The sequence below is a fragment of the Archocentrus centrarchus genome, chromosome 3 (genome assembly GCF_007364275.1).
Source record: "Archocentrus centrarchus isolate MPI-CPG fArcCen1 chromosome 3, fArcCen1, whole genome shotgun sequence".
Taxonomy (NCBI): Eukaryota; Metazoa; Chordata; class Actinopteri; order Cichliformes; family Cichlidae; genus Archocentrus; species Archocentrus centrarchus.
In genome coordinates, this window is record NC_044348.1 from 11,826,056 (window position 1) to 11,853,710 (window position 27,655).

General features: G+C 42.6%; 5 protein-coding genes across 5 annotated transcripts; 2 read left to right on the forward strand and 3 right to left on the reverse strand.

Annotated features, from left to right (window-relative positions):
- Nucleotides 1–2,929: 2,929 nt before the first annotated feature.
- On the reverse strand, nucleotides 2,930–6,208 carry mettl21e (methyltransferase like 21e). The gene is made up of 5 exons (XM_030726267.1): nucleotides 5,937–6,208; nucleotides 4,031–4,200; nucleotides 3,821–3,938; nucleotides 3,643–3,740; nucleotides 2,930–3,240 (listed from the first exon to the last, which is right to left on the reverse strand). Exons 1-5 carry the CDS (start codon nucleotides 5,983–5,985, stop codon nucleotides 2,944–2,946), a joined length of 732 nt encoding a protein of 243 aa, XP_030582127.1. The 5' UTR covers nucleotides 5,986–6,208; the 3' UTR covers nucleotides 2,930–2,943.
- A 316-nt stretch (nucleotides 6,209–6,524) lies between these two features.
- ercc5 (excision repair cross-complementation group 5) lies at nucleotides 6,525–17,519 on the reverse strand. Its single transcript, XM_030758030.1, has 15 exons — nucleotides 17,220–17,519; nucleotides 16,916–17,091; nucleotides 16,704–16,819; nucleotides 16,479–16,580; nucleotides 16,058–16,121; nucleotides 15,785–15,928; nucleotides 15,414–15,624; nucleotides 14,322–15,203; nucleotides 13,091–13,362; nucleotides 10,998–11,117; nucleotides 10,178–10,391; nucleotides 9,655–9,799; nucleotides 8,401–8,601; nucleotides 8,242–8,326; nucleotides 6,525–7,265 (listed from the first exon to the last, which is right to left on the reverse strand). Exons 1-15 carry the CDS (start codon nucleotides 17,305–17,307, stop codon nucleotides 6,729–6,731), a joined length of 3,357 nt encoding a protein of 1,118 aa, XP_030613890.1. The 5' UTR covers nucleotides 17,308–17,519; the 3' UTR covers nucleotides 6,525–6,728.
- A 139-nt stretch (nucleotides 17,520–17,658) lies between these two features.
- On the forward strand, nucleotides 17,659–21,252 carry blzf1 (basic leucine zipper nuclear factor 1). The gene is made up of 7 exons (XM_030723844.1): nucleotides 17,659–17,933; nucleotides 18,227–18,328; nucleotides 18,776–19,236; nucleotides 19,362–19,561; nucleotides 19,660–19,788; nucleotides 19,965–20,196; nucleotides 20,321–21,252. Exons 2-7 carry the CDS (start codon nucleotides 18,250–18,252, stop codon nucleotides 20,504–20,506), a joined length of 1,287 nt encoding a protein of 428 aa, XP_030579704.1. The 5' UTR covers nucleotides 17,659–17,933; nucleotides 18,227–18,249; the 3' UTR covers nucleotides 20,507–21,252.
- A 632-nt stretch (nucleotides 21,253–21,884) lies between these two features.
- Nucleotides 21,885–23,824, reverse strand: trmt10c (tRNA methyltransferase 10C, mitochondrial RNase P subunit). The gene has a single exon (XM_030723694.1). The coding sequence runs from the start codon at nucleotides 23,630–23,632 to the stop codon at nucleotides 22,109–22,111; it is 1,524 nt and encodes a 507-aa protein (XP_030579554.1). The 5' UTR covers nucleotides 23,633–23,824; the 3' UTR covers nucleotides 21,885–22,108.
- A 687-nt stretch (nucleotides 23,825–24,511) lies between these two features.
- Nucleotides 24,512–27,304, forward strand: txnl4b (thioredoxin-like 4B). The gene is made up of 3 exons (XM_030724586.1): nucleotides 24,512–24,693; nucleotides 24,773–24,924; nucleotides 26,416–27,304. Exons 1-3 carry the CDS (start codon nucleotides 24,562–24,564, stop codon nucleotides 26,579–26,581), a joined length of 450 nt encoding a protein of 149 aa, XP_030580446.1. The 5' UTR covers nucleotides 24,512–24,561; the 3' UTR covers nucleotides 26,582–27,304.
- The last annotated feature ends 351 nt before the right edge of the window (nucleotides 27,305–27,655 follow it).

The window sequence follows — 27,655 nt, forward strand, 5'->3', positions numbered from 1 at the left end:
CAGTTTGACAAGTGAGGAAGACTCAGTGAACATGACACAGTGTCACCTTTTCTAAAGTCATTCCTGTGTGACATTAAAGTTGAGTGAGAAAAGTAAACTCTTTTGTTAATCAACAGGATCCAGCCGAATGCATTTCTCAGTCATACCTTTTGTACTTTCCCCCAGCAGGGTTTTGTTGATGGATAGGCAGGAGAGTCGTCCTGCTCAGTGGATGGCTAGGAAATTCTTCAGCGCCGTTTCCGCTGTGGGAATCCAAGTGGTGGCAAAAGCAATGGTGTCAAACACCGTGCTTCAACCTGAGCAGAAGACGGAGATCCTGGAGAGTAAAGACATCGCTGCTCTGGGGAAAATTGCAGAGAAATAAAAGAGCAGGAGAATCACATTCTCAGTTTACACTCAAACCCCGTTCGAGCAAGTTTTCCGGACATCAGAGTGACACGTCAAGCTTTACATTTGACAGAGGACGCCTCTGAGGCAATCATCTAAATGGGCGGTTGTCTCAATTTCACCCACATCTGCATATTTTAAATCAAGGAATATTTGGGGGGGTGTTGCTATATGTTATAGTCCTAGAAACTTGTAAGAAATTGAGGCTGATTAAATTAACTTTCCAAAAGTGTAAAAATTCAAAGGTGTGCATGAGAAATTGCTTTAAAAAAGTTTTAACTTTATTCTTTAAGGTAATTTTATCATATTTCAGAAATGACTATATCCTCCAGCGCTCATCACACCGACATCATCATATTTTGCAGTTGTCAGAAGTCCAAAAAGTGTTTTTCTATGAACACACTGACAAAGAAATATTGCCAGGCCTTTCAGGCTTCATTATTTATTAACCACTGCCTTAAAGTGAAAATTTATAGAGCACTAGATTCAAATGATGTTTAACTTGTTCATTAAATTATGATTCCTATTTAACTGTGTGTGTTTAAATCAGGAAAATGTTTCCATATCTATAGGATCAATATACAGGTCAATATAAAGATGACAGGTTTTACTTTGCACATACCAAAATCCCAGTGTTTGTTGTGTGTATTAAAATTTTTGTATTGGAGGTGCTGCAAAAATTGTCATATTTACAATAAATGCTTATTAAAAACTGAATTATCTATGAATCAATCTCATGTAATGAATACACAACACATTTACCTCTGCGTATACTTTTGTACACTAATGATTACACATACTACCTCCCTGCACTTGTATTTTCAGTGCGATATGAATGGAACAAAAAGTTAAGATGAGTCTGATAGTTTTCTTTCCTACAATTTTTATAGACATCTTTCTGCCACATATGAAATCTAATATTCTAACAACCCAGTGCAGTGATGAACTTGGAACAGGTGATGCCATAATTAGTTCTCTCTTTTTTAAGAGATACAAAATTAATTTGACTCGCGTGACGCCGCGGTGCCGTTGTCATGCTTTATTTCTTCCTCCGTTTTCAGTTATGTTTTCCCTTTATTGGAGTTTGATGGATTTCATTGCTGAATGTAAAGGACTGAACTGCCACTTTTCATCTTTGATGCAGCAGCATGCCTCTTGTGACAGTGTTGTAATACATTTCACATACATGGATTTGTTCACTAGAAGTATTTGTTGGCATCAGCAGTCAGTGGTCAGTGTGCATTTTGGTCCTTTGCTGTGGGAAAAACACACAGACTGAAAACTGTGATGGCTGCTGAATGAAGCTGAAGTAGTTTTAGAGAGTTGGTGTTGGTGTGCTGTGGGTCACTGTCAGATTTGACACGTAAAAATTTAAATGTGGGGTATTTTTTTTCTTTTCTTTTGATCTAAAGTAAAGCATACACTTCCCTCTTACACAAATTAGTATCCATAAGTAGTATGACTACTGCCCAAGTGTCTGTTTAATAAAAACGCAAAAATCAATAAAATTACCCACAATGTGATGCAAAGAAAGGGAATTTATCTCTGAAAATGTCTGAGGAACATTCAGCAATCCACCCCTCATGCAGCTGTGTGTGGCCTCTGCAGTAATTGGTCCGTAATGAGCAACAGCTGCATCTATCTGCCTAAATGTGTGGAGTTTAGAATATGTTTATTGGTCTCAAAAGTCTGTTTTATAAGGTTACTTCCAGCCTAATTTACTCATTGATATGATGCTGGGAAAAAAAAAAAAAAACCCTGAATGAACCCTGCACACCGACAGCCATTTGAGCACTGAATGGAATTAAAAGTATACATGTGATTTGTATCTGTGTTGCTCTTTAATATATTGGCTGTTTGTTTTTGGCAGCTGATTGGTGATGTAAAAATTTTGATAACCTCTGAGATGTACCATAATCAGGCTGTAGCCTATATCAGCATCCATTAGCATTTAATATGCTTAGCTTTATATGTACCAGTGAATGTACCAGCAAAGACGTGGTGTCACAGGCAGGGGACAGAAACCTCAGAAAGTCATTTAAAAAAGGTATAACTACAGGACAATATATTGTGTTTCTGTGAGCACAGCTTCAAAGTCAAGGAGACGTAAAGGCCAGTTTCACTGTCAGAAAACTAAAATTATATAACAGATGAACTACATGATTAAAGCTCTTACTTCATGAAAACTGGAAAAAACAAAACCACAACTGACTTTGAGGATCATTGCGTACTGGTACCTTACACGTGATATGTGGACAACACTAAAATATATATAACCACATATATATTACTACAACACACACACACACACACACACACACACACACACACACACACACACACACACACACACACACACACACACACACACACACATATATGTATGTGTATATATATATATATATATTACTACAACAGAATGGTTTGTGTACTGAATATTGTCTAATTCTGGAAGTGACAGTTGATTTTTCCTGAGCCCAGTTGTCAAAGTAATAATACAATATAATACAAAAATTACAAAACAACACTTGATGTTAGTTGATCTTTAATCTTGATTTATTTGGAGTGACTCCAGGCTCGGTACAGCTTGATGCTCAGACTGGGAATGTCGTACAGTTCCTCCACTTGGAAACGTTGCTGGAAGCGATCCACAAAGCTGTTTTCCGGGTCCAGCCGGAAACGCATAGCCCATAGGATCTGAGTGTTTTCCTGGCACAGGTATTCAAAGGTGTCCATCAGTTCCTGCAGGTAAGGGTGGGCGTACACCACATCAGCTGCCAGTATGTAATCGAAACAATGAGTGGAACGTGGGAAACGTTGATCCAGCTCCTGACCCCAAATCAGCTCTGTGACCTGAAGGCAACAATATACTGGGCTGTTTTAAACAGTTTTAAACCAATACATTACATCCAGAAGTATTATGTATATAATATTTTGATATCTGTATATAGTGTTTTGATGTGTGTGTATATGTGTGTATATGTACATGTGTGTATTGACTATATATTTTCTGTATATGCTTATGTATATGTGTATAGTGTTTTTCTATTTTATTTTATTCTATTCTATTTTTAGTTTTCTGTACTGAGCTGCTGTAACACGCAAATTTCCCCGTCGTGGGATCATTAAAGTTTTATCTTATCTTATCTTATCTTATCTTATCTTATCTTATCACACTCTTAGGGTGTTATATGTGGTAAATGCTGCTGGAGTTTTACCCAGTATTGACCTAAGGGTTTATAATATAAAACCCACCAGAGGGATGTACTTGCATCGGCCCTTGGTGTTGCGTGTTACATTGTACTGGAGGTTCCCCAACACATCGGGCAGGTCAGTGGAAGTCACCTTAGCACCTGGAGAGAGAGAGACAGTAAAAGAAATGTGACAGAAATCACCACAGAGGTTAAAACTAATCACGGGAATGTTTGAGTACCTAACAGGCTGGACACAATGGTGACAAGCCCAGTTCCAGCACCCAGTTCAATCACATTCTTGTCCTGCAGATTGTATTTGTCTTGGTTGGTCTCTAAGAAGTGACAGAGCACCATAGCCTGTTAGAGGGAACCAAGTATATGTTTCAGTGACAGGGGTAAAAATTATGAGCATTCAAACATTTAAACCTGAGGATAATGCTTGGGCGCACTGAGGGCCAGAGTACAGCTCCGTAGAGGTCCGTGGACTCTTTGATGAGAATCTCCAGATCAGAAAAGACGTATCCCTCCCACACCTCGGGACCAGTAACAGGCGGGTGAAACTGCCGAGCCATTATGGCGCTGGCTAGCTCTGCGTCCACAGCAGCACCTGCTTTGGCATCTACAGGTGAGACAGATATTGTATCAACACTAATGTTTGTGTAGAGACGCTTCATGGTGAATAAGGAAAAGCAGGACCATCATATCCAGCACATGACAGACAAATGGACTATTTAAAGCAGGTGAGGCAGATACAAACCTTGATCTCACATGTCTTTCCTGACTGGCATTATAATCCAAAGATATAACCCCAAAGAAAGTTGGCATGTTGGGTAAGATCATCTGGAAAAGCACCATCAATGCTGAAAGGTATCGCAACATACGCTCCCATCCAGTGATGTATTTTTCAGGGAAGGCATTGCATATTTCAGCAAGACAATATTAAGTACTATATACTGCAACTATTAGACCAACATGGCCTCTTAGTAAAAGAATCTGGGTGCTGAACTGGCCTGCCTGCAGTCCAGACCTTTCACCAAATGAAGACATTTGGCACATCATGAAATGAAAAATACAGCAATGAAGACCCAGGACTGTTGAGCAGCTAGAATCCTCTATCAGACAAGAATGAGATAATATTCCTCTCCCCAAAAGACAGTGGCCTCCAACAAATGCAGGTTTTTTAAAGGTCATCATTTTTTATGGCAGAATTGATTTTTCAGACCATATGTTGCAAAATCCTGTTCAGACTCATTCCATTTAGATGACATTTTCAGTTCTTGTTTTTTTTTCTCCTTAAAATCTCCATGATGGTGATGCAGTAACATGAACCTTAAATTTAATCTTGCATACGAATTACTCTTAAATGCATTTGTTTTAATTCTGCTACCTGAATGGTCAGTGTACAAGAAATCCCATGTTATATGCACTGTGGTAAGAAAATAACATTAACAGTGGTGCCACAAGCACCAACACTGACTGAATGACAACTGCTTAAATTAAAAAAGAGGAAAAAGAAGAAAACAGGCAAACATATCAAAACAAGCAAACACAGAAGATCTCCCTCTCCCTGCAGCTCTACCGACAAATGGCACAAAAAAAACATGCTGCGTTTTGCTTTTATTTGCCACAGAACTACAATAGCTTCTTTGAAAAATGTTTGTAGTGAAGGTGGTTGATTATCCAGATTAACAGGGACTTTGGATCTGGGAGGACATTTGATTTTTTTTTTCTCAGTGTAAATGTTCTGTGTGTGCAACGCTGCAGAAGACGGGAAGCAGAAATCTTAATTAGGTGAACCAACTCTTCCACAGTCCTATCAGCTATCATCTCACTGGATGCTGGAGGACAATACAACAAAATGCAGGACCGCCGTTTCCTTTATTTTGTCCCTGACTGCATGACACTGAATTGAGGTGGCCTTAAATTAAACCAATGAGTAATCAGATGGGGATTTTTCTTTTTTTATATAGCATTAACATTTGACTCTCTGCTCTATGAATAACAATCTGGCTCACAATGCCTCTCTGATCCTGCTGCATTTGTTTGTTTTTAACTCAGGCCAATGTCTCAGTGCTGACATCTACTTGGAGACTCTGACCCACAACTTCAGTTATGCAATGCTGCATTAGAGAAAAGGTCAGGGGAGCCCACCGAGGCACAATGCAAAGGCTGAGTGAGGACAGGGAGAGCTCAGGAGCTCAATTTATAGCTGTGTGTAAATACTAAGTAGAGCCACACGTCTCACACAGTCAAACATCAGATTCATAAGTGCCATTATGCCAGCAATAATAACTGAATAACACTGATGTTATGCAGAAAAGAATAATGTGTTCTCTCTAGTTTAATGATTCTCACCTTGTTTGGTTTTGGAGTCCTCCATGGACTTGGGTTGCTGAGTCTCCATGTCTGAAGGCAGCAGCAGGGCAGGAAACGCCCAGATCAGGAGATCTTGTATCAGCCAAATGCAGTTCTTGGTTTGTAATGAAGGATGAAGTCCTGTGAATTTGGGTCACTGTGGATCCTGACCCCCTGGCAGGAACATTATGGTTTTAAGTTACACACAAATAAAGTGTTTCCCAATTTATTGTCCAGCACTCCCACACTGAGCGTCAGCTGGACCCCACATCTGAAGCTCTTTCTGGACATGCTCCCCACACCTCCCCACCACCATCGCCGTGTGACGCAGTGACTGACAGGAACAGCTGCACTGACGGGCTGCTACGCTGGAGCTGGAAGCGGAATAGAAATTTCTGAAACTGTTCCAACAATTTAACTTGCTTTTTATGTTACTAGGTACGAGTGTTAGTACAAAAAAAAAAAAAAAAAAAAAAAAAAAACGAGGCTGAAATAAGACCTGAAAGAAGTCTGAAGGATCTGTTGTGCTGAAAACTCCCTCAGTTTCATTGTTGACACACGGGGGAGACAAATGACATGAAGAACAGTTCAAAGATTTAATGCAAAGTTTTCTCATTGCTCTCACACATACATCTACAACTAGGAAAAATAATATCCTATTAATAGTTCACAGCAATTATGAACAAAATTCATGTTTTGTAATGGAGAAAAGCCCTGAGTTTAATCAGGCCTTTAAATATCAGTCATTTGGGAGTGTGCATGATCTCAAAGTTCATGTGCAGTTTGGAGTCCTCATATCTTCTTCCCCCTGCCCTTTCCTCTCATGCGTCCTCTCCCTCTCGTGCTTTTCGCTCCACGGCCTCTTTGGTTTCCCTCGAACACAGATCGGGCTGTAACCATAGCAACCCCAGGACCACCGTCACTATCCTCACCAGAGCTGCTGCTGCTCATCCTACCCCTCATAGGTGGAGTTTTACTCGACTGAGGGACAGCCTTTACTGAGGGGGACTCCTGACTGGTGCTGCTGATATCTTTGAGAGCTGTAAGAGGAGATTCATCCATCATCTCTGAACTTAAAAAGCCTCCTCCTGCCACAGACCTCCTCACATCTTTCTCCTCTCCTCCTTTCTTCTGACTCCCTTTCTTGAATTTATATGGAGAATGTGTTTCGTCCTCACTGTCGTCCTCTTCCTCCTCCTCTCCTCCTCCTCCTCCTCCTTCTCTCTCTTTTCTCTTCAAGCAGGTGACAACTCTGCGGAGTCGCTGGCTGCGGATCGCCTGCTTTTCATGTTGCTCCATGCGGAAGAACGCGTCTATCCGCAGCTGAGTCTAAACCAAAACAGACAAGACATAAACGATGGAGGACTTCAAGGCGGTTTTATTTGTTGCTTCTGTTAATGACTTTTTCAAAAAAGGTACACAATTAAACTGGAGACATTTAACCTGCTGAGACCCAGGCTCATGTTTTGGTTAGCTGGACCTGATAAGTAGAAAAACTCATCATCTTTCAACAGAAAAAAAAAAAAGTCCACACACAGGGACAATCACTGAGCAGAATGAAGTATGAGATGCAGAAAAGTCCAAATGTGAGGTCCCCATATGAGGATGCAGGGTCTCTGGAGGTTAAGAGACTAAGTGATGCTAGTGTGCTTATGTGAGAGCATGCAGCCATATTTAAAACTGTGGTGATTAAAAACTACAAACAGACATTATTAACTGCAGCAGGGTCATACACAGGTGGATACTGTTGTGTTTGTTTCTGTTTGTTTTTTACATTACAAATTGCCAGTGCTTTGGTTTCTTTGCTGTGCATTTGTACTACCACTGATTGTACTCTCAGTAACTGTGTGTGTGTATTTAAACCAACTCTCTGTCACTTTTAGCTTTAAATAAGTATTTCCACTATTAGCTAATTACTTACCTTTGTCTAATTATTAACTGTTTCCATTAACTCGGATTGTCAGTATAGTGGCTAACATGAGTAGGAGCATTTCAGTTAGGACACCTTTTTGGTAAAGGTGTCCACCCTCACAGTTATTAGGAAGTATCAGGATCTTTGGTTTTGTGGCCCATTGTAACATCCAGCTCATTCAAAACAGAGCTGCTCATCTTGCTCTCAAAATCTCTTGCGCTGGTGCGCCATGCTTGGTGAACATTTCTATAGGGTCATACCGCAACCTGTGGCTTCGACACGGTCTGGACAGTGATTAACACTTTTTGAGGTTTTAATATGCATGGAGATATTTTTCAAAGCGCAAGTATAAAATCCCCGTTTTAAAAACAGCCGTGTACATGGCTGAGCTACCTGCTGGGTGCTGAGCTGCTTGATCACAGGCTGAACAGTCTCCTCTGTTTTCCGGCTGCTCCAGCCAAAGCGACTCAGGCAGAATGTAAAACACTGGTTAAGAAATATTCACACATTCATGAACACACAGGCAAACCCAACCAAACAGAGGAAGGATATTCTTTGATCATGTCCAGCTGTGGGCGTCCCCAGCTGAAGGAGCTGTCTGACTGGTCCACAGCAGGGTGCAGGTAAGCCTGAGCCACCACAGGGTTGGGGAAACCAGGCTGCAGCTTTAGATCCCTCAGTTTCTTCTTAACTTTGGTGTCGCGAGGATCGGCCACCAGGCGCTTTTTCTCCTGAGTGTCTGACCACCATTTACTGCAGTGAATTCAAATGAATTTAAAAATACAGGCAGACAGTAGTAACCCTTTAGATACAGAAACAACATTTAACACCTTTTCTGGCAGTACTTACAACCCCAATTCCCCCCCAAAACAAATGCATAAATCCATATTTTATTTACAACAGAACACAGAAAACACATCAGATGTTAAAACTTAAAAAGAAAGAAAAAAAAAAAGTACCATTTTAAGAAAAATATTGGCTCATTTTGGGTTTGGTGGCAGCAACACGCCTCAAAGAAGTTGTTTACCGATCTGTAGCACCCCCTCCTTCTTACAGCAGTCTGTGAATGTCTGAGAGCTGGGGAGGCCGGTTGCTGGACTTTTGGGAGAGGAATGTTGTCCCATTCTTGTCTGACAAAGGAGCCAAGTGTCCCAGTGGAGAGCAGGTCACATATTGACATTAGCACTTTACATATGACTCGGTAGCATTAGCAATTTATAGCCAACAGCCTGTTTTTTTTTTATGGTTTTTAATAAAATTTTCATGTAAAAACATCATTTTCTCTTGCATTTTGATTAGAGTGGAGATTTAAGATTGGGTGGGCCCCGTGGGATTTTCTAGTTTTTAAGTGGCCGCAGAACTCTCGACTTTGGGAATGGCTGCTCTGGCTGTTTTCTTTTTTTGGTACCACTTACTTTTCCAGCCTTTTGTTTCCCCTGTCCCAGCTTTTTTGAGATGTGTTGCCACCACTAAATTCAAAATGAGCTAATATTGAAATTTCTTGGTTTAAACCTCTGACATGTTTTCTGTGTTCTACAGTGAATCAAATATGGATTTATAAGATTTGCCAATCATTGCATTCTGGTTTTATTTTATTTTTTTTAACACTTTTTTTTTCTTTGAATTGGGGTTGTATTTATTGTAAAGATTTATATAATACTGCAATAAGCAATAACGTTAACTAGGAAAATGGATTAGAATAGAATAGAATGTCTTTACTGTCATTATAGAGTGTACAATGAAACTGGATTAAAGACCTTTTCTAATGCCTTTAATCATCCTAATCCCTGAAGCAATCTCACACACCTGAACTCTACTAATGGCTCCAGTCCTGGTCCCGGAAACTCATTCAATATCTCCATACCAGTCACATATCCGACCCCCGGCACACCCTCTGTGTAGTCACTTCCAAGCAGGTAAGCCAGATTGATCATTTTAGTCCTGTCCAGACCTGATGGAGGTGAGATAAAAAGGAACAATAAGAAAATGAGATAACACCCTCAGCAGTTAGATACTGCTGACAGCCTGTCACACAAACACCCGTCCCTGATATGTGCAATATTAGCTTATGAGATTCCTGTTGTGATGTGTCATCTTAGCACTATTACAACACTCCCATAAAATATGACACCTCTGCAACTGCAAACGTGTGAACATGAATCAAATTAAATCAATCGCACGGCTGCACGTGGGTCAGTGTGCATTTCTACATTCAACAGGAGATTTGATTCGATCGGAAGCCGGCTGGAATGATCATCCTTTGATTTTTTTTTTTTTTTCCCCCCCTCATAACTGCAAAGACACATGAACAACGGTGGCTTTGACTGACCGAGCTGGTTCTGCAGGTCGCTGTACTGGTAATGTTCTACATATTTGTTCTGGCTGAAGAAGTTCTTGTAAACGTGACGTCCCCCGAACAGCCACACGTCCGAGTCGTCGGTGATGGTCCCGTGCGTCTGGTCAGCGTGATCGAGTGCTGCACACTGAGCCTCGGCCTCCATCGGAGCCACCAGATACGGCACGCCGAACAGCCGCAGCAGCTCCTGGTTTCAAGCAGTCACAAAGCAAAATAAGATGATGCACAGTATTCTCAGTATCAAAGCTGGTATTCAGGTCTTTATGTCTCATTATTCATGACATCTGGGGCTTTTTTTTTGAAAATATATTCTTAAAATTATGATCTTTTCAGCTCAACAGGCGATGGATGTTTCGGTGGTCAGCAGAGATTCTTCTGCTCTTAGCAGCTCATTATCAGAGCTGCTGACAGGATTAAAAAACGATCTGTCGCTTTTACATTAGCGTGAATTTTATGAAGGAGAAAATGCTGACAGCCTGTGGCTTTCAAGAGTATGAGCAAGCTGGCAGACACATGCATAACCCAACACACAGACTTAACACATGCAGACACACACCAAAGTCCGTGAGGTAACACTGACTCTGGGAATGTTGCACTGGGCAGTGCAGAGAAATTTATCCCCCGCTGGCTGTCACACCTGCTCTGATCTGTCAGATCCACTGACAGTGTTACTCTATTTACATGCTGATTTTTATTTTGTGTAGTAAAATAGTATACATCTACTTTAAAAAAAAGTTGAACTGCCTGCGAGGTTTATGTGCGTCTATATGTGCTGATGTGATTTCTCTTTCACCTGGCTTTCCAGGTACATCTGCCCAGTGACTGTGTTGGCCATCCTCTCCTGCTGCTGCTTCTGCTCCCTCAGGTTGCTCTGCTCCACTTTCAGTGAGCTCTCCAGAGCCTCCAGCTCATCCTGCAGAACCACACACACACACACACACACACACACACACACACACACACACACACACACACACACACACACACACACACACACCTTCAGATTTAAAAAAAGATATAAAAACCTCCCACATCTGCCCCCTCTTCACACCACTTGAGGCTTACCCTTTTACACCCCCTCTCCTTGTCTGCTGATCAGGTGAGGAAGGAGCTAAAGAAGATCAAGACCAGAAAAGCAGTAGATAGATCAACTGCTGAGGGACTGTGCAGATCAACTCTGTGGAGTGGTAATGCACATATTTAATCTGAGCCTTAGTCTGGAGAAGGTCCCTGTCCTGTGGAACACTTCCTGTGTGGTTCCAGTGCCAAAGACTGTGCACCCCAGGGAGCCTAACCATTTCAGACCTGAGGTCTTAACTTCCCACCTGATAAAGATCCTGGAGAGGATCATCCTTAACACCATCCTCCAACCTCTGGTGAGCACGCCCCTGGACCCCCTGCAGTTTGCTTACCATCCTGGTATTGGGGTGGGTGATGCAGTCATTTACCTCCTGCACACATCACTGTCTCACCTGGAGAGGACTGGAAGCACCGTGAGGGTCATGTGTTTTGACTTCTCCAGCGTTTTCAATACAATTAAACCGACACTACTGAGGGAGAAGTTACAAGGAGCAGGAGTCAATCATCACTTTACTGCATGGACAATCAACTACCTCACCAACAGACCACAGTACATGACACTTCAGGACTGTGTGGCTGAGGTGGTGGTATGCAGCACAGGGACCCCTCAGGGGATGGTGCTTTCTCCCTTCCTATTTACCCTCTACATATCAGACTTTAGTTATAATGCCACTAAGTGCCACCTCCAGAAGTTCTCTAAATGATCTGGAGTTTATAAAAGCCACCACTGACTTCTTCACCAGGTGTGAACTCAACCACCTGCACATTAACACCAGTAAGACAAAGGAGATGGTGGTTGACTTCTGGAGAAAGCCAACACTTATCTCACCAGTGAACGTCCATGATTAGGACATCGAGGGGGTGGACAGTAAACTGGACTGGCCAGATAACACAAACTCTGTACAAGAAGGGCCAAAGTTGGCTCCATCTTCTGGGCAGGCTGAGGTCTTTTGGAGTGTGCAGGACATTACCGAGACATGGTGATGGCATCCAGCAGGTGGCAGCACAGAGAGGGACAGGAAACTACTCAATAGAGTTGAAGAGGGCCAGACCCCTAGACTCTATAGAGGAAGTGGGTGAGAGGAGGCTATAAGCCAAGCTAATGTCCATTATGGACAATACCTCTCACCCCCTGCACGTGACTGTGGAGGCCCTGAGCAGCTACAGCCACTGTGTAGGATGGAGCGCCTTCATCCCAACAGCAGTCAGACTAAAATATGCACACATGATAAAAAGCCTGCTTAAAAATACGTGTGTATATTTTATCATTCCAACAGCACTTCATGTACATATAAAAAACATCTTTGGTATATGTCTATTTTTCTTATTTATTTTTCTATTTTTATTTTTCTAATAAATCTGTCCTGGGTCTACCACGGGAGGAGGCCCCGGGTAGACCCAGGACACGCTGGAGAGATTATATCTCTCGGCTGGCCTGGGAATGCCTTGGGGTGGCTGGGGAGAGGGAAGCCTGGGCTTCTCTGCTTAGGCTCCTGCCCCCGCGACCTGGCCCCGGATAAGCGGAAGAGAATGGATGGATGGATGGATAAATCTCTGATTCACTTTTTTTCCTGACCCTTTTGCTGCTATAACAAGCGAATTTCCCCAGTGTGGGATTAATAAAGTTTAAATGCAAAACTGCAGTCATGAATCTTTAAAAATTAGTGTTTACTAAAAAGGATAAAATGTAGGTCATGTCTCATAATTTTTGTAGGACCGCTTAACTACTAATGGATCATCAAAATGGCTGGAAATTAATTTCCTGTCAGTCAAACATTGCTCAACTGCATATTTACAGACACCTACCACATCAAAGTGTTCCCATTCATTGATGGCTGGAGCTGACCTGGAGTCTGCCTCTGTCTCCTCTTTCGTCTCACTCTGTGTCTTTGTGTCCGTTTCTTCCTCTGAGTTCAGACGAGCAGCCGAGGAAAGTTCTGTTAAACTTTCCTCGGATTTTTCTTCCTCCTTTGCCTCGTCTTTATGGACTTCATCTGGATGTGTTTTCTCTCCAGTTATCACAAGTGAGTCATCTGTATCCTCCTCTTTTGAGTCGTCTGACACCTCAATGAAGCTCTCTGAGAACACACACACACACACACACACACACACACACACACATGAATATGCTGAGATGAGCTACTTTTCATTCTTCATTCTCATTTTGCTGCGGTAAGCTTTTTTTCCCCCACCCCCGCAAAATTAAAAAAAGAACTGTAGCCAGAATTTGATCTTATTTCCTTGTGAATGAAACAGAAGCATCTCCAAACAGAAGTATTGCCAGCTTGAAAAGCATCAGACATATGACATGTTGGTGTTTTATTCCAAACAATATCAGTTTTATTTAATTTAAGACTACCATGCACATTACATGAAAGGAGCAGGGGGGTCAAGTTGGTTTGAGCAGCAGCTGCAGCAGCATCATCGACTGTGGGCACCAAATGTAGCTTAATAAATGCCCTATATCAGATTTGTTAATTCGATCAGCTGAGCCACCATCTGGGCTGGCACTGAGATCAGCTGATGTATCACGATTGCAGGACTGTTAGCTTCACTTAGAGGTCTACCTGAACTAATGCTGAATTTCCTGAACACCTACCAAATCAGCAGAGCACAGAGTTTGATCATTAATAATTATACTTTCAAATCTGGTTGATAAAACATTTTGTAACTGTTTTTCCTAGATGTAAAAAAACCGACCCTGCCAGCTAAATAACTTAATTTTTCTGGGAGGTCTATTCAACTTAGGCACCTTGTTATGGTTTCAGTTGATGACATGCATCCTAAAGTTGTGTCGTATGCAGCCTTGTTCTTATATTCTCTATTACAGTGATGTGTTTCTGTATTTAAAAAAAAAAAAAAAAAAAAAAAATCAGCTTTTTCAGAAACCGATGTGGCCCAGTTCAAAGTTTTGTCTTAAAAACAAAACTCATCATCTTACATAAAAAAGAAAATCAGACACATGGAAGCAGCAGGTCACCTCTATCAGTTTAACACATTTCAAATGCCTGCGATCTTAATGAGCCTATTTCTGTACCTTCTGATTCACCTTCCTCGCTGCTCTCTGACTTCACTTCGTATCCATTTGTCTCTGGAGCTTCAGTGAACTTCTCTAAGAGTGCAGCAGGTCTTCCACAGAGCTGAGGAGAGAGGCTTGTAGATGCGGCGTTTCGATCAGATGCAGCAGCAGCAGTGTCCTGCGGTTTGTGCTCTGTGTCTCTTCTCTCAATCTGTTCTCGTTTCTCGACTCGGGCGGGACTTCCTGACCTTATATCCTCAGACAATTCTGCTTTCTTTGTCTGACCTTCTGAGTTGATTTCTGTTGCTGCAAATCGAAGTGCTTTATTTCTCTGTCCAATCAATTCTTCCATCTCGTCTTCAGAACTACTATCCAACAACCTGTCTCTGACATGCAGACTGTGTCCTGTCAGGCTCGTCTTAACATCTTTTTCTTTGATCGAAGGTTCGGCCTCTTCCTCTGAGCTGCTGGTGACCACTCGTGCCACACGACGATGGATATTTGTGTGGGGTTTGATGGGTGAGCTACTATTAAATTCAACAGCTCCACCTTCCTCCTCAGCCAGAACCTGCTGGATTGCCAGCAGTGTTCGTGGAGACATGCTGCCATCCGTCTTACTCTGGTCACACTTCTCCTCATCGGAGCTATCGTTAATCGCAGCCTGGATTGCTTTGAGTGTTCGAGGCGAGGGCGGTGATGTGTCTCCCTGAGACAGTTTTGATACAGAGGGTTTGGAGTCTTCTGAGGAGGAAGCCCGCACTTTCTCCTCTTCCTCACAGACAGGACGCCACAGGGGCTCAGGTCTGTCCGGGGCCCGTCTTTTACAGCCTGACAGGGTGCTCCCAGACCAGGGGGCAGCTGCAGGTCGGCTCTCAGCGGCAGTCTCACTCGTTTTGGAGTCTATGAAGATAAGATGGAGTGCAGTTTTATAAACTAATACAAAGTTTAGTTAGTTAGTAATAGATCCATTTCCTGTCTTCCAAACAACAATTTCTATTTACCAAATGTATTTACAGAGATTTAAACACAATTTAGAAAATAAATCTATAGCACTGATTATTTATTGTGCGTACACGGCACAGTAATGTGACAGCCTACCAACTGCTTCACCTTTAATAAGGATATAGTGAGAATGGTCTTCTGAAACAAGTCGCTGTGACTCCACACTACGACTGTGCTGAGCTCCGTCCTGCTGGCAGAGCTCTGGAGCGCTGCCCACATTTCGCTGGTTCATCTCTTTCTCAACTCCCTCCAGACGCTGGTTCAGCTGGTTCCTCTGCAGCAGGCCGGCCAACTGGTACTGCGAGAAGTCTCCTGACCGCTGAGAGGGAGAGAATAAGCATCAGGATGAATTTATTTGGGATGAGTGAATGTAAACGTCTGACCACAACTGTAGGTTACTATGGAAAAATGTTAGTTTTAAAGCTTTATTTTAAAATGAAAACACATTAGCACGGATGTAGCCTGAGAGTGCGCTGTACCTCTGGAGGTTTGTGAAACATGGTGCGCCGTCTTTTGGAAAACTCTTTCATGTCTTTGAGGATCTCGTGTTTCATTTCAGGAGGCAGGCTGGCAAACTCCTCCGAGTTGATGTCCATTGAGTTGGGATCTTCACACACTTCTCCCTGAGGCACAAAGAACAAGCTGCCTTTAAATGTCAGTCAGTGGGGGCAGTTATACAATAAAATTAAAATAAAGACAGATACCGCTATATGAACAGAGGCGTAAAGTGTAAAATTATTTTGGACATGTACCTGATACATGTAATAACTGTCAACAATTTCCTCCTCCTCCTCTTTTTCTTCCTCCTCCTCTGAACTGCAAATTGAAGGGAAAACATTCAAACATTTCTTATTGCACACAACATCTGAAATGACACTGAATAAAGCCAACCAAGTACTTTACCAACTGCTCCCCAGGGCACAGTTTATATGCACTAGTTGGTTATTTGATGAGTCAGTTTTAAAAAAGATAATTGAAAATAAAATGTTTCTAGTCATGGGTGTGAAACCATTTGTTTTTGCTTTCACACAGCACCTCTGTCATGTCCACACATGGGGAGGAAAAGAGCTTTCCAGCCTTTTGCCTGCTTCGAAGAAGGCAGACGGAAGATGCTGGTATTATTCTGACTGACGTATCTGCCCCTTTAATGTATGTAAGCGAGTGAACAGTAACCTGCTTTTGTCCTTGTCCTCTGCAGGGGGCAGGGATGGCAGAACATACATGTCATCCACCTCATTTCTCTTCACACTGGAGAGGCTGGGGAGAGGCTCCTTACTGTGGCAAGGAAGAAACGTGGGTTACCTTCAGACAACAACACTGACACTATAAAGACTCCAGGAGCAGAGTGGGTTTTTTTTTTTTTTTTTACTGCTAGTTCTGGTATGCTCCATCCCTTACCTGTGATCTCCAAGAGCAGCTTTGATAGCCTGTCTCTTCAGGAATGTTTTGATGAGTTTCTCATTCGTGTTTCTGGACTCACGGGTCAGCTCCTCCTTCCTCTGCCTCCTCAGAGCCTGCAGGAGAGCCCCAGCAGAAAACAAGGAGAAATTAAGAGGCTAAACGGGAATCGCACGCTTGAGCGGAAAACATTTAAGCACACAATGACTTACAAGGGTCTGCTTCTTCAGCAGCGGTGCGTCGCCATCAAACACAAAGACCGGCCTGATGCGGAAGAAAAGCAGCTTGCAGATGCGGTGGAAGAGAGTGAGCAGGTGGGCGTTCTGGACGCTGTTGCCGTCCCGGTCCCTCACTCCTTTCACCGCCTGGTTCAGCCATATACTGATGTCTGGGGGGGGTGTAGTTAAGGTTTCTGCTATGGTTTAACAGAAGTCAGTAAAATCCATACACTGCAGAGATAGAAGAAGCAAACAACGGCAGATAAAAGGTAAATACAGTATCTCTAAGTGAGGATACCAACAGCGAGGATCTTTCCTTCCAGAGTCTCAGGGTTGATGGGTTTCCCGGTGCTCTCCAGCAGCCTCCACAGTCCGTGCACTCCCATGGTTTGCGCTCCAAAACGCACTTACACATGAAAAACGGAGGCACACCACTACCGCGACGGCACTGTGCGTGATGAACCATTAAAGCCACTGGAGCAGAAAAAAGGAATCCCTTTTTAACGTTTTTTGCAACAGTATTTTCATCCGGAAAGCAATTATTGCCTTCGCATGAAAGTTCCCGGTTTGAAGGGTCCCATTACCCTGTTACACCACCGGTTTATTACATCTATTTCTGATCTCGAATCAGTTGTTGGTATGGAAATGACAGTAGAATTATAGAATAACCGATCTGAGATCTGTGTGCTTTGACGACGATAAAGGATTTAATGGTTCCTGGGTTCAGTCTTATAGGTTGTGCACTTCGTTCGCTGCTGCTACGACAAAATTGATATTTTTTAGGCAGTGTTATAGCTATTCATGTTTATGGTTAGAATAATGATTTGGGGGGTTAATCTATAACCAGAGAATGTCCTCTGGCAAGTGAGTTTGCAGAAGTGTTTTAGCAGGAAGTTTTGCCTGAGAGGTAGAGCTCAGGCCAAAAACCACCCCAGAAACTCGCCAACTATATCCGGTGACAAAATAAACAGTCTGCGGTTTACGGCAGATTAACCAAGGAGGTTCTTGACCGGTATGTTATCTAATTATATTTGTGAGCCACTTAAAATGACCCAAAATACACTGGACAGTGTGTCCTGTAAACCTGTTATGGCACAGCTAATGTCAGTGTGATGTAGGTTGTTGAAATTCACCTTTCAGTTGGCGCCGCTCAGCAAAGAGCTAACGTTAGCACAGTTAGCTTTCCGCCGAGTTACCGTTATCAGATAACTCAGCTGTTGATCCTGACCTTTAACCGGCGGCCTTCTTTAATCACTGGACGGTACAGCTGTTAACAAAATACTTTCCCCACTGTTATCATCCCAGGACGAAGAGTCACCTGAGACGTTATGAAGACTTCGGTTTCACCCAGACTACAGACTTCCTTCTCAGCTAACGCCACCTCCACCATGACTGCTGCTGTGAGAAGTACGTATAGTTGCTCCAGGCTTTCTGAAAGTTTTTCAAAGCTTTTCTTTTGACATTGTCTGCTTTTTCACCCAGTTTCAGTCACCCTGCCAGTGCAATAAAAGCATACCTGGATAGAAAAGAACAGTTTTTGCCTCACATACTGGATTTCCCTTTATTTTTGCACGTTTCAATAAATCATTGGACCGATTTTCCATAAAGAACTAAGGGGTGGCCCAAGAATTTTGCACAGTTCTATACTTTGGTGTCTGTGCTGTTTGGTGTTGGCAGATCAGCTGTTTTTTGTTTTTGTGAGACACTAACAATGTTAACAGACATAAAGATTAAAGCCACACCATACTGTGTTAGTGCAGAGGGGTTAACGTTTCTGTCAGTATGTTATAGGAATTACATTCAGGATGTATTTAAGCGCAGCATTTAAACACTTTATCTTATCTTATCTTCCAGATTCTGCCAGTGTGCCTGTCCGGGGTCCTGGCGATGGCATGGAAACTGAAAAACCACCAGCCATCCTGGAGGTTAACACAGATCCACTTCCACCAGGTCCATCTGAAGTTCCTCTCCTGAAGATAGCTAGTCCAAAGCACAGCCCCAAATCTACCCATCCAGCACCACCTGCTGCCCCGCAGCCTCTTGGTGTGCTCCACCTAGGCAAAGTAAGTCGAGAGGCCTGCACAGAGGTGGAGGCTGTGAGGATCATGGTTCCACGTGCTGCTATTAGCCGGCGCACCCGCACAGGAGCCACTGAGGGGAAAGGGGAGACTGGGCAGCAGGCTGAGGAGCAGGGCTCTCCTTCCATGCCTTTGGCGGAGGACTGGAGAGGACAGCTAGAGAAGCTGCAGAACTCTGAGCGCAGGCTGCTGCAGGACAAAGAAGGCCTATCCAATCAGCTCCGTGTGCAGACAGAGGTGAGACTGCAATGAAACTGACACACATTATTTAAATATCAGAGCTGCTTAGGACCGTTTCTTATTATGGACACAACAAAAACGTTTCAGCTGTAAAAGGAGCTCTTATCACATCTGTGTGTTAGGTGAACCGTGAGCTAAAGAAGCTGCTGGTGGCGTCAGTGGGTGACGACCTTCAGTACCACTTTGAGCGTCTGTCGCGGGAGAAAAACCAGCTGATTTTGGAGAACGAGGCTCTGGGCAGGAGTCTGGCACACACTGCAGAGCAGCTGGAGCGAATGAGTATCCAGTGTGACGTTTGGAGGAGCAAGTTCCTGGCCAGCAGGTAATGCACAACAGAATTCAGTGGGAAAAAAAAAGAAAATAGAACATTATCATCTGTATTTTACTGAATAAACACTTGAATCTATGTTGTCTCCTCAGAGTCATGGCAGAGGAACTGACGAACGCCAGAGCAGCTCTGCAAAGACAGAACAGAGAGGCACAAGGAGCAATTCAGGACCTGTTGTTAGAGAGAGAGGAGTTCTCCAGGCACATGATGCTCACCCACAGGTAACGTGACCACTCATTTATAGTTATTAAATGAACTTAAATGTTTATTATAAAGGCTCTAAACATAAAAACCCTGACATTGAGGCAAATAAAGGACATTGAAACTCAGAGCTACTACTAGCTTGAATGATGATGGCAGCATGTGTTGACATTGCTTGTTTTTTTTTTGTTCCCAGATCTCTGGAGCAGCTCTTGGTGTCTCTGCAGTGGGGCAGACAGCAGACGTATTACCCCAGTGCACAACCCCTGAGCACAGGAGAGCTGGCAGCGGCCAATAACAAGCTAGCAGACGCCATCAATGCCCACCTGCTGGGCAACAGCGGCAACAGCAGCATCAGTACAGCAAAGAGCAGCAGTGCGTCAGTTGAGCAACTCTGCAGCACACCGGCCGAGAAGATGGCTGAGAAGGTACAAACTCTGTCACTGTACACATCTTATCCCCCCTTTTTTCATGTTTACTAGAATAAATACCATATTTATTTATGTATTTGTGCAAAAAGCTCACAAATGTGTCTTTCATTTTCTTTCTTAGGTGCTGAAGAGTTTAGATCCAATTTCCTGTTCCGAAAACAAGGCTGAGTCTCCTCTTGGTGACTCCACCCCTTCAAACTTCCTCAACAGTAAGAAGAGCATCGGCAGGTTTCACCCTTACACTCGCTACGAGAACATTACTTTTAACTGCTGTGAGCGCTGTACGGGAGACATCCTGGTGCTGTAGAAGTCACACAGACTCATTCCAAATGACTGAGTGTATCTGAGGTGATGCTTTTGCGTTTTTTTTGGAACAGCAGCAGACGATTGTTGCTTGTGATTTTTACCGACTGTTACGTTTACAGCATTTCAGATAATGGCTGGAAAATGTGTTGACCTACTGTTTATTTTTTTACTTCCTTGCTATTTAACTTAAATGATTTAGAGAATCACGGGATTACACATTTCACTGGGAAGAGAGGCCAAGATAAGTCAGTGTTACAAGGTGAACGGATAATGTTAAGTTACATACACGATGGAAGCGATTCACAGCGAGGTGGAGACCAGCGAACAAAGACAGTGAATGACATTCTTCAACTTGAGTGATTATGGGTAGAATAACTGCTGGCAATTGGAAATCGGCAGGACCCAAAATCAGCTTTTCTCAACTTCCGGGTGAGCGACTGAAGAGATTACCAGTAAGAGTGAAGAACAGCATTGACCGAGCAGAGAATGGCCACAAGCGACCAGCTGTCAGCTTCAAAGCGATGTCTGACAAGTGAATTGCTTCCAGTGTAGATAAAGCTTTAGGGTGTCTGAAGGCGTGTTGAGTTTTGTTTGCATATTCTGACTGTAAGTTTGAGCGTGAGACTTGACAGGACAGTATGTTTATCTAAATACCCTCAGTGAGCTGTTTGTACTGTGACAGGATGCCTCCTGTATCGCAGGAGCCACATTTCCTCTGTATAATGGTGCTATCACATTTAGGAAAACACAGTATATACATATATATATGTGTATATATATATATATATATATATATATATATATATATATATATATATATATATATATATATATATATATATATATATATATATATATATATATATTTTGATATTGCATGATATAAATGTGTACATCATGCAAAATCATGATCAATGAATGGTATGTATATTGTATACATACAATATACAACCAGTGTTTTGGCCGTTTTATGGCTTTTAGACAGTTCTTTGCAGTGGAGACAGGAAAGTGGGAGTAGAAGCGGGGAAAACATGCAGTAAAAGGCAACAGGCCAGGATTCGAACCTGCGCCGACCGCACTGCCACGCGGCATACATGGTAGCCAGCTCACGCGCCCAACCACCCTGGCACCCACAGTGTTTTGGAAGTGGACTGATGGTACTACAAGAGAATATTTTGGGGTAAAGGCGACCCTGCTTGTATATATATTTTGTCATTTAATGATGTCACAGTAATTTGTTTTGTGTAACTTATAATTTAAAAAAATGGATAAGGGCTATGTTTTTGCTTCAGAACACATGAAGATAAAATAACTGGAAATATGTCATTAAAACCAAGCAGTTTTTTTTTTTCCTTTTTTGGTTTATTTCATCTCTGTAGAAAGGTTTGCTCTTTACAGTAATGATGGTTTCATCTGCAGTGAAGGCACAACATATAGATATTTGTACATCCTGTTTTCCCATAAAATAAAGACCAAAGTGGCTTCAACCTTTCTAAAATGTCTTTTTCTCATTTAAAAAAAAAAAAATATGTTGCAGCATTTTATTCACTTTCCTCAGCCAATGCTTCCACTTACATTTACAAAATAAAAGTCAGATTTTTTTTCACTCCTCGTGCCACCACTTGTTTCTGCCTGCACTTTTTCTGGCTTCTATGTCGCTCCTCAACGATGGCCGTACTTTGGTTCCAGCTGGTGTGCTGCCTCGACCTGTGAACCCAGACTCTCTGTGCTCTTTGCTTTTAAGTGTGTTTCTAGCTCTTCTCTCTCCTGAACTCAGCGGTCGGTTGCCCTCGTCTCTCGGTGCATGATCTCTGCCTTTATTTCTGGTAGTCTCTGTCTGTTGGTGGAAGCCGTCGTGCTTCCTCTTAGGCACAAACTGTAGCGCCTCAACCCATTTCCCTGTATCCTTAAGAGTGAGCATAATGCGAATCATCTGATCCAGAGTCAGATTTTTGGCTCCCATCTCCCAGTGGAGGAATTCATCCAAGGGTAAACGAGCTGTGGCCAGCTTCAGACGCTTTGCGTTGGCCAGTGACAAGCCTGTCTGGATCGAGCGGTCCACTAGAGCTCCGATGATGTAGACCTTGGAGTGATCAAAGGTGCGGAGGACATTGGGGGAATCTGCGGTAAGGTAGACGAGTTGTTCACGGGGGAACAGGTCGACGTGCTGCCGGTCAGTGCTGGTGATGAGCAGGCGCTCCCACATCTCTGCACCATATCGTTGGAGCAGCTCCTTCATGTAGGGTCCATCTGGTTGCAGGTTGCAGAAGTGGAGATGGTAGGGATCAGCAGCACGCCGGTTCAGGCCTTCCACCTCCATCAGCTGGGACACCGTGTTCTCGATCTCCCGCCTGGACATGTGCGACTCATAGCTCATGTCAAACATCAGCGGCTGACCGAACACCATGGACTGAGCGGTCTTCCAAGCCAGCAGCTTGTCCAGGGAGCGGTCCCAAAACTGGAAGAAGAGTGTGTTTTTCAACTTGTGTCCTCCCTCACCACTCCCTTCCTCTCCACTGCCCTCCAGTTCTCTCTTCTCCATCAGAGATGCTTCTCTCGCAGCCTTCTTCTGCTGCTGCTTCTCCTTACGGGCCTTTTTGTGACCCTCCCTGACAGCCAGGTACTTCAGGTACTTCTTCCTCGAGGACTTGGTGGTGAGCTTTGCCAGCGTCTTGACCTCCTCATCAGTCATCTCTTCAGGTACAAGCTTCCCAGCTTGCCGCCACATCGCAACCAGATCGCGCGTTGCCTCCAGAGAAGACCCGTCCTTTAAATCATTTCCTGCTTCTTTTAGGTTTTCATCATCATCATCATCCTGCTCCTCCACTTCATCTTTAACATGCTTCTCATTGAATGCAGCCTGGGATCTCATCACAGACTTCCATCTGTCCAGATCTAAAGTCTCTGTTTCCTGGGATTTATCTGATTTTGTCTGTGGGGCATCTTTCCCCGCTGGGCTGACCGTGCTGAAGAGGCGTAGGCACACCGGGAGGGATACTCCGCGCCTGCTGGCTCTGTCGTTGGGGAGAAAACTGCCCACTTGCCTCTTGGAAGCGCAGGACGCCACAGAATGGGCGCATTTCCAGAAAACAGCACAGCCTCTGGCAGTGAAGAGCCGCAGTAGCATCGCTATAAATGATCCCAAACAGGAGATCCGGACTGGCTCTATTTTACAGAAACAACAGAAGCGGAACAAAAAGACGCGACCACTTCTCCCAGACCTCCGGCGTCACTGAAATATTACAAGTAACAGTGGCATCTTACTGAGAGGCTTAGATACTCTCAGAGGTGTGCTCACATGCGTTGACGGGAAGGCTTCTCAAACAGCACAGGGGGAGAAGGTCACGGCGTCACACTATAATGTGTCGTAGAAGAAACAAACACCGCGGTATAAAGTCAATCGTTTTTTTTGTTAAGAAGAGCACGTGAACCGTTTTCTGCCTCTCTGGAGCATCTATATTAAATTGTAACAGTCGTAATTTCGACAGTGACGTTCATTACATTAAAACAGACATTATATATATATATTTTTGTGGTCGAGTCAGTTATTTATTTATTTGTGATCTTTATTTTCAAGAATATAACCAGAACAACATGAACATCTTATGTACAAACATTAAGAAAATGCCAACTTACATCTAAAAATAGTATGGGAAGAAAATAAATAATGAAAATAGAAAAAATAAAAACAAGAAACCTTTCGATAAAGAGGAAGACAAACTCATTCAAGGTATTCCGAGTAGAATTGAAGGGCTGATAAACATTTCTTGTTTTCTACATATTTTAGAGACTCAAAGTACAGTTTCAGTTAAATTAAAAACAACTTAAATTATGGGGTTACCTTTGACATCTTTGCTTTATGAGTGTGAAATTTATTCAATAAAATAAAAAGGCTGAAAATGTTATACTTATTATTTTTTTAAACAATGTTTTTCTCTTCAAATCGAAAATTAATTGTAGTTTCATGCGGATATTTTATGGCGTCGCACAGCAAAAAATCATTTCCTCCCGGAAGTAAAATAAGCGTGCAGGCGACACTAGCTCGTTAGCCTCAAAATGAGTTTATTTTTGCCCAAATTAACGTGCAAAAAAGATATTGATGAAGTCATTAAAGGCGTAGCAGAAAAAGTCGTGGTTTTACGGTTCGGCAGAGACGATGACTCGGTGTGTCTGCAGCTCGACGAGATTGTAAGCTGAAGCGTGGACGTAAACAATGACACTGCTCACCCTCCTGCTTTCGCTCATGTGTCTTTGCTCTTTCTTGCAGCTGTCAAAAACTGCCCACGACTTGAGTAACATGGCGTCTATTTATATCGTCGACGTGGATAAAGCTCCCATTTACACACGATACTTTGATATAAGCTTCATCCCCTCCACCGTGTTCTTCTTCAACGGGCAGCACATGAAGGTGGATTATGGGTGAGGGCCCAAAGTGACAGCATTCAGTGGAAATTAATATAAAAACACATCAGTTTGAAGCGGTGGAATAGCTATAAACGGGGGAAATGACCCGAGTTATTATAGATGGTCAAAATTGTTTATTTTTTCTTGATAGACACATAATGCTTTGGCTTCATTATTGTGTACAGTCCTGTACAGAAGTCTTGAGACACCCCTCATTTCTTTATATTTTGCTTCCAAACTGGTTCTGAGCAATAGTTCTTCAGCTTTCAAAGATTTCTTGTCTACACATACCAGACAAATCAGCAAACAACCAAATATAAATTTGATCTTTAGGTGCTTTTTTTGCTGGCAGCCTGTTGCAAAAACACACACAACTTGTTCCAGTTTCTAAAGTTGAATCTATGAAAAATTATACAACAGTTTCACGGGCACAAAATAGTGTTTTTGCACCAACAAGTAGAGCTATTAAGAGACAACTGAAAAATTATCAAATTTCAATGTAGTGTGCAGTGCGCCCTTAAAAAATTGGACACCTTAAGGACATAAAAAGAGGTTTCAGCTGATCTACAGCTCTGAACAGCTGAGGTCTACAGCTGATGAACAAAGTATCTGAAAGTCATGTTCTAAAGAAATAGGGGGAAAAAATCCAGCAAAGACCCGATACAGGACCTGAGAGCTGCATCTTGCCCTTATTCTCAGTGGAAGGGTTGCTGCCAAGAAGCCATTCTTAAGGAAGGGAAACAGGAAATGAAGTCTGAGGTTTACAGGATTACACAAGAACTGGACTGAAAATCAGTGGCAACAGATCTGATGGAGTGATGAATACAAATTTGAAGTTTTTGGATCAAATCATCAGTATGTACAGAAGAGATCAGGAGACACGTGCAACTGTAAAACCTGACCGTCTGTCATGGTTTGGAGCTGCATTTCAGCCTGTGGTGTTGGGGATCTCGACAACACTGACGGAATTGTGAATGCAGAAAAGCACCGTCAGATTTTAATCCACCATGCAATACCATCTGGAATGCATCTTACTGTCAATGGCTTAACTTTTCAGTAGAGCGGTGACCCCAAACACACTGCCAATGCAGTAAAAGCATACCTGGATAGAAGAACGCACAGTGGAACACTTATCCGTCATGGATTGTCCTCCTCAGAGCCCAGACCTAAACATTACTGAAGCAGTGTGGTTTCATCTTAATAGAGAACAGAACAAAAGAAGAGCATTGAATGTCCTTCGATTTATTTATTTATATTTTTGCATATTTAAATCACTACATTTCCCATCAAAATAAAAAGAAATGGAGGGTTTCAGACTTATATTTAATTCAATTTAATTCTGTGAGTCAGTCATCCCTTGAGCTTAAGTTAATCAAATATTAATCTTTATGGATGCATATCAACACATGCACAGACTATAAGATGCCAGTGATGTACAAACTGCAGTGAAAGAGTCAGAGTGATGTGTAATGTGGTCAGCAGTTGTTAATAACTGTTATTTTTCAGCTCTCCAGATCACACTAAGTTTGTCGGCAGCTTCAAGACCAAGCAAGATTTCATGGACCTGATTGAAGTGATCTACAGAGGAGCCATGAGGGGGAAAATGATTGTCCAGAGTCCCATAGATCCTCAAAATATTCCCAAATATGATCTCCTCTACCACGGGATTTAGAGTCAGCACCTTTATTTATTGTGTGACAGCTTTGCAGAGGAGCATGGACTGCTACTGAACGAATAACCAGATGTTCAGACTTTGAGCCACAAAGCGACTGTATGAGGAAGTTGTGATATTAAAACTTATGTGACTCAGATTTAGAGACTGTTACACATATATTCATTTTCCCGTGGAGATCAGATTACAGTCAGTACTCCTGCCTTTACTCTTTCTCATTGTGATACTTTTAAAGGTTGTTTGTTGTGTTTCTGACCATTTTTGCTAATGCTAAGGAGCAGTAATGTGTCAAAAACTCACTCAGACAGTACGAAGAAAAGTGAAGAAAGCGGCAGGTTAGTAAAAATGGAGTGTTTTTGGCAGTACCATGTGTAAGGCTGGAAAATCTGAAAGTATTCCTGTTTTATGACAGGTGTTCACTCTGTCACAGGGTTTATCGAATATTCCATAGTTTAATTTGTTAAGGATTTTTTAAATCAGTGAAAAATATAGCTTCACTGTTTTCTCATCCTTTTTCACATCTGTGATGGGTGTGAGTGTTCATAGAGGTCCTGCAGCAGTTTATTCTAATTTGATCAATTTTCTTGTGAAAATTTATTTTTATTATTAATGCGTTGCACCATGTTGGCGCTTCCTGTGGTAAACAGATGTACATCAGCAGAAAGATGTGATTTATTTATCGAGTGTACATGCTCTGTTATAATAAAATTTCAACAAATTTCAGGCAAGCTTGAAGGTGTTGATTTTAGAACATGGGCTTCTTTCTTGGTTGGCATCCTCTCAGTCCATGGCGATATAAAACTCACATCACTATGGACAGTGATGCTGCCATTTCAGCAGTTTCCAGTTCATGGCAGGCTTGAGCGTTGGTGGTCCCTGGGTTATTCCTGAACATCCTAACCAATTTCCTCTCAGGTGAGGGTGACAGTTTAGGTCTGTTTCCAGACCTTGGCAAAGTGGTGACACATCTGAATAACTTATACTTGCGTACAGTTGCTTAAACTGACGAGCTTGGAATCTGCAGTTGTTTCAAAATGGCTCCAAGACAAGTTCCTAACTTGTGTAAATCTACAT